This window comes from Pyrgilauda ruficollis, unplaced genomic scaffold (genome assembly GCF_017590135.1).
Source record: "Pyrgilauda ruficollis isolate IOZ18807 unplaced genomic scaffold, ASM1759013v1 scaffold218, whole genome shotgun sequence".
In the NCBI taxonomy this organism is placed as follows: domain Eukaryota; kingdom Metazoa; phylum Chordata; class Aves; order Passeriformes; family Passeridae; genus Pyrgilauda; species Pyrgilauda ruficollis.
The window spans coordinates 136,141-150,142 of NW_024521206.1; the positions used below are offsets into that span (position 1 = coordinate 136,141).

Consider the following 14,002-nt stretch of genomic DNA (forward strand, 5'->3'; position numbering starts at 1 on the left):
ATCCACCATTAGACTATGTATGCACACCTTTTAAGGACCACCAGGAACTGGCAACTGCCACTTTTCTGGGCAGCCTCTTCCAATGCCTGGCAAACCCTCTGGTGAAGATATTTTCCCTAACAGCCAATTAAACCTCCTCTGGTGCAATCTGAAGCCATTTTCTCTTGTTCCATCGGCTGTTATTGCGCAGAAAGAACTACACCCGCCTCACTCCAGCCTCCTCTCAGGCAATTGTACAGAGCAGGATGGTTCCCCATACCTCTTTTTCTTCAGGCTGAACACCCCCAGCTCCCTCAGTGGCTCTTCATTTGATTTCGTTCCCCAGCCCTGCTGCCCTTCTCTGGACACATTCCAGTCCTTCCTGCACTGAGGGGCCCAGAGATGGACACAGCATTTGAGCTGCAACCTAACCAGTGCCCAGCACAGGGGGACTGTCACTGCCCTGGCACCACACTATTGCTGACACAGGTCAGGTGCCCTTGGCCACCTGGGCACACTGACGGCTCATACTGAGTCAGTGTTGAGAAGTACCCCCAGGTCCTTTCCCGCCAGGCACTTTCAAAGATCTAAGGTTACATCAAATAAGGTTTTTTAAGCCGAAAACCTCAGGCAAAGAAATGGGACCATATTTCTAATCCAAGAAGGCATTCTGTATTCCTCTATTAAATTATTATTCAGATGCTAATGTCACAGAAGGAATTTTGGTAAATACTAACATCCAAGTCTCATTAAACAAGAAAGGGAAGTGGTCTAATTGGTATACACAAAAAAAGGAACTTTTAAAGATGTTTTAGAGGCTTAAACTAATTTTCACTATCGTTGACAAAGAGAACAACCTGGTTCGTGATGCATCAAACATTTCACAGCCTCAATGTAAACAGAAGGTTAGAATAGGCATTTTCTTCCAAATGTGAATTTTAATTTGGAGACAAAATAATTTGAAGAATGTTATTGTTTTCTAATTTGTTAGAACACATTAACTCATTATGAATGTTCTTCAAGCAAAACTATATAGCCTAATATAGATTTATTAGATTACTTATACTTTATAGAACGAAATTTAGTATAAAAGCAAATTAAAGACGTAGGAAATTTACTTTTCATGTTATTTAAGTGGCTTAATAACATGAGCCATTTATATGGCTCTCAATGTGCTTTTCTCCTCCAGCCCCAGGCATCCCAGTTTGCAACAAAATGGCACATACACAAAGATAAGTACATACATAAAGAATGCTCTTTCTGAACGTCTTCCAATTCTAATTGTCTGCAGTCGTTGCTCTGTTGATGTCCATCTAAGTCTTGATTATTTAAAAATGGTATAAATCCAACATAGGAATGTCTTCTTCTACCTGTAAGAGTCTGATATCCTCCTGCAGGTTTGGGCCAGGCAGTTTTGCCAAGTCCTTGGCCCATTGCTACACAAGATTATGGAGGAAAGAAAAAGACAGAGATACTTGTTAAACAACAACATGTCTTTGCAGTTTCCCTCTCCCCTAACACTTTGATAGACTTTTTTTATCAAGCATTTTTTTATTTCTCTAAAGTCTTAAGCCTCATTTACAATATGATTACTAAGAACATAGAGTGCTCTAGGCCCATATGTTATGAAAGCATGTAATTGAGTTTTCATCTACATGAAATAATTTTGGCAAACTGATTGCGCCCCCATCTTAACATGTTTTTAGTACATAACAGAGACTTAATAATATGTTTTTGGGTTTTTTTTAATCAATCCCAGATGTCCCAGCTTTTTTTTTTTTCCACTCTGTTCATAAATCTGACGCAATACACACATCAGCTTGCAGGAAAGATTTGCAAGCAGTATAATGGCAAATCCTTCAGGTAATACAATACAATTCAAGCTGCCCTAGCTAGCTTATCTTTGTGACTGGAAAAGTATAATTAATCAAATCACACCTTCTAAAATGAAAGTCCCAGGGAGAAGGCTTTATTCTTACTGCTAGAGGTAGTATGTTCAGGCATGGCCATACAAAGCATTGCCCACACACTGCTTCTTCTTGCAGCAGTTTTTCACATTAATGAAACTTACAGCTTTTACCAAGAAAATATAGGACAAGGTAAAAAGGAACTTGAGAAACAGTAAAAAAGGCTGCCAATATTGTAATAAAGAGAGATTTTAATACAGCAGTACTATTAGGTATTAATATTCTAACACAAGGGCTCATGCCCAAAAGCTGTTGCTTGTACAAATGCAATTAGAAGTTCACTATTTCATATATACAGTGACTTCTTTGTGTCCTTCTAAGTCACTTTTAATCTTTAGTTGATATGGAATTTAAAAGTTTCTGTTCTTGAAACTCACCAAATTAAAAAGTTCACATTAAAGACAAGGAAGATAAAAGTTTGCAACCATTAATACAGAGTATTATGAACTTCAGAAAAATATGAAAGCTTTCTGATTTCCTGGCTGTGCAACTAATCTCTTCATTACTTAAAAAGAGAGTACCTATGGGCAGAGACATATGAAAGAGATTGAACATTGGCAGGAAAAAAATTAGCGAGTATCTGAGGCATTTTTTTCCTCATTCATCTATGAAGCTCTATGTAGTTTGATCACACATAATTTTCCCTGGAAATATTTTTGAGTATTTGTCCGGACCTGCCCATCCTACATTAAAAACCAGAACCTACAATGTTTGTATGTTTGTTTTGTTATTAACTGTATCATTCTTGCAATCTTTAGAAAGGTGAAAACTCTGGTGTCTTTGGAAAACAAAAATCCTGGCAACTAATGCAAGAAAAAACAGGACTGACAATTCATTTTCCTATCTAGTCAGCCAGTAGTTAATATCTTTATTAAGTCAACCAGCAAGTTATTTATTTTCAACCAAGCTCTGACAATTCTGAAATTTGCCTTCATCACAACATGGTTGGTCAGCAGACTGCCAGAGGGAGCTGATAATTAGCAGCCACATCCAAATCTGCAGAATAAAATCCAATAGTTAAATCAGAACATCAGAATAGCAACACAGAAATCTGTTCTCAAACAAGTGGTTGAAACAAACATGGTAAAAATACAACAAAATTGCATAACTCTTAATTTCATTTTGTTCTCTAAAACATCAGTATTGTTCAAAAACAGATGTCCACTCAACAGAGTTAAGCTCTCTGAATGCAAATGTTTAATTTTTAAAAAACTGATGTTCACAACATGCAAAACCTGTTTAATGCACTACATTTTTTGTTCCAAATAATGCTCTTGCATACAGAGTCTCTCATCACATATTCAACTGTTTCTAGAAGATAGAGCAGGTAGTTATTATTCTTCTGTCCTGGGGAAGACTTATTGGTTCAAGACAGTGAAAGTTTTCACCACTTACTGGAGGTACGGTTGTCACATTTGGTTTTCAGGGGAGGCTAACTTCTACCTAAATACAAAACATCTCAAAAATAAGAGATGGAGGCATGCACTTATTTACCTACATGTCTAAAATGAGCAGCATTTAACCACATGAATGCAGAGACCAATTTACAAGAAACCCTTCAGACAATGAAGCTGTGAAACACAATATCCTTTCTCAGGTATTTCCTCCAGGCTAGCTCAGCCTAAGCAGTAGGTATTGCTTCAGAAGGTCTGTTTATTAGACCTGTTCAAAGCACACCCAATAGTCCCTGACAAGATGCATTTCTGCAAAACTGACCAGCCTTAGAGAAGCAACACACAGGTGTTGCTAAAATAAATAACTAAGGTATAGGGCAAACAAGCTAATTATTCACTTCTCTGGCTGAAGATGTTTATACACACATTTCCATACTTCCAGAACATTATTACAGTCACCTGAATTCCTCAAAAGGATCATGAACAGGAAAGCATTTTGGATTACCAGAACTGATTAAAAAATGGGACCGATTGTCTCATAAAATGCAAAGTTCACAAACAGGTAGGTCTCCAGCCTTTAATAGGCACTGCCTTAATCACTGACAGAGTGGTGTGCTTCCTCTACTTCTACCAACACTGCACTAAGGACACCACTCCTGGAGACAGCAAATTACAGGCTGTAGCACAGAAAGTCTCAGAATCTAGACCAAATCCTAACCAACTTGTCCTCTTCCACAGATTTAAAAAAGGAAAAAAAACCTGTTTTGCAGATGTAAGTGTTCAAGATTAGAGTTGATGAATGCCTGCAAGTGTTCACAACATAGCACTGTAACTTAAGTTACAGAAATCATCCATGTTCTTGACCACAATACTACATTAAAAAAATCTCAAACCAATTTACAGAGCTACATGTAGGACTGGAATTTCCTGCTCAGACAGATGCTGGCAGGATCCTGTCCTCACCGACTGAAACCCAGTCACCTCCCTTTACTCTCCTCTCCATTACCTATCTCCCATCTCCTCAACCACATCACATCCTGTGCACTAGTGACAAGAGCAGCAGCTCTCTTGGGTTAAGGACTGCATGATTGAGGGCCACGAAGATGATCAAAGGCTGGAGCACCTCTCCTATGAAGGCAGGGTGAGAGAGCTGGGGCCGTTCTGCCTGGAGAAGGCTCCAGGAAGATCTTACAGCAACCTTCCAGCACCTAAAGTGGAGCTACAAGAGAGCTGGAGAGGAACTTCTTACAGTAGGCCTATTACACAGAAGGAAAAAGCTTGGCAGAATGTGGCTGGGGGCCCAGAGGAGACTGGGCAAGAAGGTGAAAGGAAACAGCTCCAAGTTTCTCCTTCTGCTGCAGGAACTATTTAATTAGCTTTTTATTATTATTAAGAAATGTGAAGTTAGCCCAAATATTTCTAAGAAGTATTTTTTTCAAACTTTTAACAAATAACTTTTTAAAATGTTCTTCCTCAGATTTTCCTAGCAAAGAAATCTTACATGCACATTCTTGGACAATCTCAACATTTGACATAGAAATAAAAATAAATCCTTTATCCTCCTCAATTGCTCCTTTTTCTCTTATATCCATGAATTAAAAAAAAAAAAAAAAAACAAAAACATTTTCTCCAACAAGGCAACAACACGATCTCACATTCAAAGTTTTAAAAGGGAATGCATGTTATACTGACACAATTACTGTTTTCTAGGTTACCATCTTAAAAAAAAAAAATCTGCATTTATTCCCAGAAGTATGTGAATTCATTTGGCTGCCAAATGCACAAAACTTAAAACCAACTCATATTCTTCACACCCTCCCCCATAATGGACCATTTCTGAATCATAATGAAATCATACCCCTGATCAACACAAATAAATGTTGCAGGAAAAGTATTCAAATTCTTTTAAACTGTATTATCCAATATCCTTTACATGAAACCAGTATTCTACATCTCTTTCTTCCCTGCAGGTATTGAAAGTTTATAAACGCAGATGAATTAAAAAAAGAAAATAATTAGAATGGAGAATTTTCAGTTTGCTAAGCACCACTGCTCAGGACTGCAAACAGATTACTACATTTCAGTTAACAGAAGAAAGGCACACAATCCCAAAAATGAGAGGAATACTTCAATTTAAATAAGTGAAACAACATACTACTGTCACAATTTCCTTCTCTTGCCTCTATGGGCAGATTAACACTGAAATTATTTATATTTTTTACAATGCTTATAAGCTTCAGACTACATACCCTAGCAGATTAATGCTCAAAGCAATGAATATTCAGTTAAAATTTATTTTGCAGTCTGGTATTAATCTCAGCCTCAGAAAACCATATACCAGAGTCTAACCCTGGCAGGCAGCTAAGCACCACACAGGTGGCTCCCTCACTCTCCAATCCAGTCGATATGGAGAGAGAATAAGAAGGGTAAAAGTGAAAAAACCCATGGGCTGTGATAAAAAGTTTTGGAATCTGGGATTTTTTTGGGGGAAAGAATATATAAGACGACAAAGACGTAAAAGCAAGGAAAAACGAATAATGCAAATAACGCCTAATTGCTCACCAGCAACCCAACAATACTCAAGACAGTTCCAAAGTCACAGCAGCCTGGTCAACCTTTCTCCCCCTACCAGCTGAGTGTGATGCCATGTAGTCTGAAATATCCCTCTGGTCAATTGGGGTCAACTGTCCTGGCTGTGTCCCCCCCCCCAACTCCTTGTGCACCCCTAACCTTCTCACTGGTGGGGTGAGAAGCAGAAAAGGGCTCAGCTAGCAATAACAAAAATATCCCTGTGTTATCAAGACGGTTTTCAGTCAAACATACAGAACATGATCCCTTGCAAACTCCCGTGTAGAAATCTAGCTCTATCACAGCTTAAAAGAGTACACTGGATGATAACGAAATATCAAATCTTCTTCTTATGGATCCAATCCATTCAACCAAAAGTTCCTTCCTCAAACTCTCTGGTTTAGAAATTACTTAAGGCTCCTAATTCTGATATTTAAGAACACAGCAGCAATTATTTTCATAAGCAGTATCAGCTCAGTTACAAGTACACTGACAAATGGAATATGCTTCAGGGACATACTTTCCAGGTATTGTCTTTTCATCAACCTTACACGTCATTTTGAACTCTCCTTTGAGCTACAGATTCCACTAAGTCAATGTTTTTACTCAGTATAGTTCCTTCTCTCTGCCTAAAGCTGCAAGTAGCCTGTAGCCCAAATTCAAAAATGCTGGTCCACTACTAGTTTAATTTTAAATTAGAATATTGATTAGTTGCGGGTTTTTTACCTCTCAGATTACATTTTTAAAAAACAGACCCCCAAAAGCCCCGATTATATCAAAATATTCTGATACGGATCTGAAACTCTTCCCAAAAGAGGCAAATGATCACCAGCAAGCAAAGAGCAGCTTCCTCCCACTTAAATACTATATGGTTTCTGTTTTGCATTTCCCTAAAAGTCTGCAGTTTTGTATGCCATTTGTGCCATAAATGCAAAAATGAAGTTCTGCATTATGACAGCCTATTAATATTACACATATAACTACTAGTTTTACAAATAATTAAATTTCTGCTTTTACCAAAGCATTAATCAACATGAAGACTAAAAGAAAGAAGTTGATTACTATCTTGGATGTTGTCTGCATACTCCAAATCTCAGTAATGACCTCCTATAAACATCATAAACAATTCACAACTCTACCCAAATTATGAAAAAATTTTGCTACACTTGAAATGGACCAAGTGCTGCCACTATACAAACAAGATTGAATTAAAGTATATGTATGAAAGTATCAGTGGTTGCTCTAAAAGAAATGCATTGGATATATTCACAGGACAAGTCACGAAGCAGAGACAAAAATTCTTCAAGTCCAGAACTTCCTTAATAAGTGGAGCCCAGTCATCACCTTCCATACAGAGGTGTCTGAATGGGCAGGTTGTCACAAACAACCATCTTGAGGCAGTTCCTTTCTTTTAAAACATCCTCCTACAGCTGAAGATCCTGCACATCTCTTCTCATCCAGGCTCTTCTGACCAACACGAAAGCACAGAATCCCCCTAGGCTGATGTTTGCCATCTGGTGACTTCAGCCAAGGAGCCAGAGCTAGGGTGGCTTGCTCTGATGCAATAGCTTCAGGTGTCACTGCAATGGCTGGCTGTCAAGCTCTAAAGCAGCCTCCATTAACTTACTCAGCTCTGCCAGATCTCCTTCTTTGATAATCTAAGTCTGTCTACATTTTTAAGAAGCTCACCAGTCTGTTGCATTAGCACAGCTGAGGCGACAGAACTGAGCCATTCCACTACTGACTTGACACCATTTTCCGAGGTTCTATCTGCTTCAGTGCTATACACACCTCCTGCATTATTTCCAGGTTTTTTATACTGGCTTGGTCTGACTTTAGCCCAGTTTTCTACTTTCTTACACATAACTGTAAATAGTTTGAATGCATCATTTTCATCTCTGCTGATGAAAATCCTCAATCCTCTGTTTGATCTGATAAACTGATAGCTTTGCTTTACCACTGTAATAATCAGTTTTACAGCTTTTATCCTAACTAATAGCTTCAGCAGAGATTATATATTAAATCTCAAGAGGGAAGATTAAGCAACTGCAGTACCAAAAGCTTTTAAAGATGAGGACAATGCACTAACCAAATAACAGCAAGCCCCATCCTCCCATAGAAAGCTAGCATTGTAACTTTGAGAATAAAAAGCCTAACTTCACCAGTAGACTCTGTAGCAATCTGTTCTGTTAATACACAACACTATTATATGCTGCTAATCAAGAGGCAAGCTTTCTTATCTCTCTCTTTTCCCAATATCACAAGTTTTTGTATTCTAAGTAGGTGTACTAAACTACTTTCCGCAGAAAAGGTAGACTTTTACTTTTGTCAGTGCAGATTCCCCCCAAAACACTTTAAGAAACCAGAACAATCATTTCCTTTCCTCCTGATAAACACAGCAACTAGAAATGACAAAAGAATCCCAAGGTGGAATTGCAGTCCCTGGAAACTCTTACATGATGGAGAGATATAATTACTGTACTATAATCTATTCTTATCTCTTGGACTAGAAGACCAAAAGATGTGTTTTTGCATTGCTATCATCTTATATAACTGTCTTTATTAAAGCAAAATTAACCTAAAACATGTAATCAAGCCTCATCCATTATCAGAAGCAGTAAAAGCAACTTTTAAACCTTTTTTCAAAGTTTGAAGGTGTTTTGTTTTGTTGTTGGTTTTGGTTTTTTCCCTGAAGAAGAGTGAGGTCTCAGCACTTCAAACTCTTCTTCTTTCATAAACTTAATTCTTTATCTTGGATACAAGGGTAACAAAAGCCTCTGATCCAATCAACAGACAGGAGAGTTCACCTGAAGTGTCATGAAACAGAATCTGAAGTGATTCCAATATACCTGTGAAGAAGTAAAGTCATTCTTAAAAAGAGAAGCACAAGAGATTATTGTCAAGTAGGAATAAACAACCGAGGGAATTACTAAAGGGGGAACAATTGGCAATGTTTAGCTAAGCAGAAGGGCAGTGGAGGATTATAGAGGACCACAATAGACAAAAGTCAAGTCATTGCTTCCCTCTGTTTTGGCAAATGGCAACACAGAGCTGCATTAGACTGAAAACTACAGGACAGGAAAAGTAACCCTTGTATCCTGACCAACAATGTAAATCAGATCTTATGCTCTGCATATAGTTTTTAAACACCTTGCTTCAAAAAAGATCACTGTTTTCCCTGACACATAGGAACACACATAGAAATGACATAAGGGAAATGTTTCTACCAGTAAGAACATTATATCCCTCAAACAGAGTACCTGGGGAGGCTGAAGAACATCCATCAGAAACACAGCCCAAAGAAAAGTATTCAAACATCAGGTGAAGAATCACTGGGAGGAAGGGCTGGGAAAGCAGATAAGCCTGCCAAGTTTGAGGTCCTTACCAGCTCCACAGTCATTTCCCTAACCAAAGGTCCAGAATTTCAGATATTTATTCTGTCCCCAGGCTGGAATCACAGCTCTACATACCTATTTTTGGATGGAGTGGAAAATCCGTGGGTTTTTTCCTCCAAACTGCTGGTGCTACAACGTGACTACCGATAACTATTTGCTTGTTTTCGCATAGAAGATAAATCACAATTTTTATTATTTTTACACTTTTCAAATGTGTTTCAAAGGTTACACAATTAACATGCTGTATGAAATTACACTGGGTTTACTCAGTATGGTACAAGTACTTTATTTTTTTTTTTTGTAATTTCCTTTTAAAAGACACTACTTTGCACTTAAAACACCTTATTACAATCATGGAAACATATTACAGATCCATTACCTAGGAGCCAAATTTTAGGCCTTAAAAATACTGCTGCAGGTTCCTGACAGTACTCCCAGAACCCTACACCACAATGTTTTTTAAGCTGCCAAACAATAAATATCTGATTAACCAGACACATAATGAATAAAGATCTAGTTAATATATGAAGTTGACTATAGCACCACCAAAACAAAAGGCAGATTTTGCTATTGTTTAAAAGCACCTGGGTTAGGGAAACTCCTCTTGAATGTTATGGAACATTCTGACACTAAGCTGACATGACAGGACACTTTGGTATAACCAATTATCACTGATCTCCTGAGAAATAATCTACAATCAACTCTCAGGATCAGAACTATTTCTCTGTATTATTCTATAGTATCAACTAGTGGCATCATTTAAATCTCAAATTTGTTATGACCTTGGACTTTCTTTTCCCTGCTTTGCTTCTAGCAGAGGGATATTGATGATGCTACAGCAATACATAAAAATCACAGGGGACTTCAGGATGTGAACAACCACAAACTTTTCAGGTTCTGTGTTAATACTTGTTAAGGACACACACACATGCGCCATGTGGAATTCTCTCTGCTTCCACAATCACATATTTAGTTACCTGAAATGTTGCATAAGGATTTGGTATAAAAACACCACACTTTAAATTAATCAAATTTGAAAAGCTGTTTTAAAACTACTCAGAATGATTAATGCCATTGGCAGCAGAATTTATAAGTATTTTTTCCCATAACACACGAGCATTTAGCAATTTACATGGCCATCCACTCTGTCATCCTAGCACAGTATTGCACTCATTACTACAAGCTCATCAATAATTACCTCAATTTCCCATATAAATAAGTCATAGCCCTGCTCCACATAAACAGACAGCCAGGTGTGGCCTGTATGACAACTAAGGCTCTTGTAAGAACTACTGCATTTTGCACCTTGAAAACTCAAGTAACTGCCCCCATATTAAATGTGCACAGCACCACTACAAGAGCTTCAGGAGATTCCCCTGATAAATGGCATGGTGAGTTTTGTCTGAGTCCAGGCTATCAAAACCACAAAAGCTCAAGTTCCAGACACTGGTTCAGGTCAACGTGTCCTTTAGGAACAACCACAGTACCCCCTGTCCATGGATGTTCTGAACAGAAGGCTGAGATGACCTTCTCTAGTAGTCTGGGTTTATCTGCTAATTCCACATTTGAAGTTGTGTCTGTAACTTGAGCATTTATTTCACAGTAGTAACTGAAGTCTTTAAACACATTTTTCCAACTGAAATAAATGCAAAGTAGCCCTTTAGAACCTGTTAAAATACACTACACTGCTACAAACATATAGATACAGGATTGTTGAAGCACCATTTTAACTGAAGTGGGCTCTACTGGACTTCTAGATATATCCACTAAAATGCAGGGGGGTAATTAGTGTATCAGTGAATTAAATTAACTAGAACCAATTTGTTCCCCCTACTTTGGTCAAAATACTATTCAAAATACTATCAGGACAAGCCTTGACAGAATGGTAAGTTTTGTAGTCACAGCTTCAAATGACAACCACACCTCCAATTACCTCAGATGCCAAATGAACATGACTCACCCTGCAAAGCACCTGTCTGACCCAAAAACAGCCCTACTGCTGTACAGCACAGTAATACTTTTGGTTTCATTGAAGCCTCCTTAAGAATCAAAAGAAACACAGCTCATCAAGGACTATGAGCCACCAGGGAGATTACTGTGTAAAAATGGTAGCAATGCCAGCTCAACTTTTTGCAACAAATACCCACTACAATGTTTGTGAAAGTCATTCAGTACATCCTATCAGTGTTTTTCACTTGCTATCCTAAACTACTTTTGTAAGGAACACATCTTCCTAGGATCAGTTATCTTAACAAGGCAAAAATTCGTAAGTATTTCTTATTTAGATGAGGTTTTGATCTGTCAAGAACTCTTGCACCTTCCTACACTGCTATTCCCTCTATCAGCAAAGGAAATTTTAAAAACAGGCCTATTTGACAGAAGTTTCCTCATAATGCATTTTAATGCAATTTCAAAATAAAGATTTTTGTGAACAACTTTTTTCCAGACTTCCTCCTCTCTTAGTGGGTGAGAGAAAAATAAAGTCTGCGAGAGTCTGACCCAGCTGCAAGAAAACTTATTTTATTACATTTGCTTACACAATTTTAAATAAGCATACTTCTCCCAAATGAAATTTCAATCCATAAAGTATGTATTCTTCATTTCTGCATTAAAGAGAACACTAACAGTCTCACACCACTCTTCATTGCTACAGTACACATTTTTTTCTAGATAGTGTGGCAAAAATCCAATCAAAAGTCATTCTTCTAAACTGCTTTACTGCGTGCACAGACAAATGCAAATCAAGAACTGCACTGGGAAAAAAGTGCTGAACATGTTACAGTATAGAAAAAGGACCAAAACACAGTCTTTAAGCGTTCAAGCACGTATTACAAAATACACAGCCTCTAAACTTAGAATAAACTTTCTAAGTTTTTGTGCCCCACGGAGATTCACCTGCTATGTAACTCAAATGTTGTAGTGTTAATTGGCCAGCAGTACCCAGTAAAGCCCATGTGCAGGGCAGGGCATCCTGAGAACACTCAGCTCCACCACAGCCAACACCGCGCACCACAAGCATTCAAGAGAACTAGAGGTGCAGCAGGAGGTGCTGCTCTCCTGCAGGTGCAAAAACCTTCCCAGGCAGTGTAACTACAGGTTAATTAATTTCACTCGTGCGCAAGAAAAGGCACTGACAAATCTCCCCTGGATTCTGACCCTGCGTTTGAGGGTTGCTCTGCTGGCTCGGACCCTCTCTCCTAAAGCAAAGAGAGAAGTGTGTTTCACAACCTCGCTGAAGCGATGTCAGCGATGTCACTTCGTCAGTGACTCTCCTCACACCCATGGGTGCTTGGATGGCACAACGCAGACCCCGGACCGGGACCTCCCCTTTCTCCGGGGTACTGAGTCACCGCCACGGTGTTGTGGGAGAAAAACTACAAAACACAACAAAAATCCCCAACCAAACAAGAACAAACCAAACCAACAACAAAAAAAGGAAATTAATTGCGAGCCCTTTGCCCCCGAAGGCCTGCCCGTGTTTTCCCTACCACTGCCCGCCCCGCCGGCTGCCCCGCGCCCACAAACGGCCCCAGCCCCTCACGGACGGGCACTCGCGGGGCCACCACGGCCCGCCCGCGCTGCCTCTTGACCCACCGGCTGAGGCCCCCGCCCTCGGCCGCAGGCCCGTCCCAGAGGGAGGGAGTAAAGCGGCTGCTCCACAGCACAAACGACCGTCCCCAGGACTACCAGCGGCTCTACACGGTGCCCGGAGCCCCCTCCCGCCCCCTTTTATGGGCGCCCCACGGAAGCTCTGCCGGGACCGGGGCCGGGGCGGGGCCGCACTCACCCCGCCCTCTCCTGCCGCCGCCTCCCGCCCGCCGCCGCCGCCGCTGCCAATCCCGCCGCCAGCAGCCTCCGCACCGGCCAATCACGAGCCAGGGCGGAGGACAGCGGCCAATCACGAGCCAGGGCGGAGGACAGCGGCCAATCCCGAATGTGGAGCGGGGCCCGGGGCGGGGCGCGACGAGGACCCGGGCGGCCGGGCCGGGCCGGCAGTGGGGTGTGCGGCGCCTGGGGCGGCCTGCGCCGTCGTTAGCCTCTGCTGCTTTTCAGCACCGCCTCGTAGGGTTTGCTGTGCTTTAACCCCGGCAGCAGCCCAGCGCCAGGCAGCTGCTCTCTCGCTCCCCACCAGCAGGACTGGGGAGAGAATTGGAAGGCTGAAAACTACAAAACTCATGCGTTGAGATATAGACAGTTTGTAACAGAGAAAGCAAAAGGCCCGCACACAAGCAAACCAACACAAGGAATGAATTCCCTGCTTCCCGTTGTTGAGCAGGTGTTCAGCCATTTCCAGCAGAGCACAGCCCATCACACTAAGGGTGACTTGGGAGGACAGACACCATCAGCCCAAATACCCCACCCTTCCTTCTCCGCACTTTATAACTGCTGTGATGCCTTATGGTCTGGAATATCCCCAGTTTGGGGTCACCTGTTCTGGCTGTGTCCCCTCCCAACCTCCCAGGCACCCCCAGCCCTTTCCCCAGTGAGGTGGTATGAGAAGCAGAAAAGGCCTTGGCTCTGTGCAAGCTCTGCTCGGCAATAACAAAAACACCTCTGAATTATCAAGTCTCTGTTCAGCACAAAACCAATTCACAGCCCTATACTAGACGCTGTGAAGAAAACTACCTGAACCCCAGTCAAAACCAGCACAGACTTGACTATTAATTTTTATCAATATTAGTAATTTGTTAAGGGAATC

At 40.6% G+C, this 14,002-nt stretch overlaps 1 protein-coding gene across 3 annotated transcripts in view; it reads right to left on the reverse strand.

Moving 5' to 3' along the window:
- Nucleotides 1–13,118, reverse strand: part of PJA2 (praja ring finger ubiquitin ligase 2) — a 32,760-nt gene extending 19,642 nt beyond the window's left edge. The window contains exons 1-2 of one of the 3 annotated variants that reach the window (XM_041468345.1): nt 13,091–13,118; nt 1,224–1,415 (exon numbers count right to left, since the gene is read on the reverse strand). In XM_041468345.1, coding sequence (XP_041324279.1) covers nt 1,224–1,413 — 190 coding nt within the window. In that variant the 5' untranslated portion in view covers nt 1,414–1,415; nt 13,091–13,118. Of the gene's footprint in view, nt 1–1,223; nt 1,416–1,917; nt 2,344–12,897; nt 13,070–13,090 lie in introns of those variants that run through there. The other 2 variants (XM_041468344.1, XM_041468346.1) reach the window with 2 other exon arrangements.
- Between the last annotated feature and the right edge of the window lie 884 nt (nt 13,119–14,002).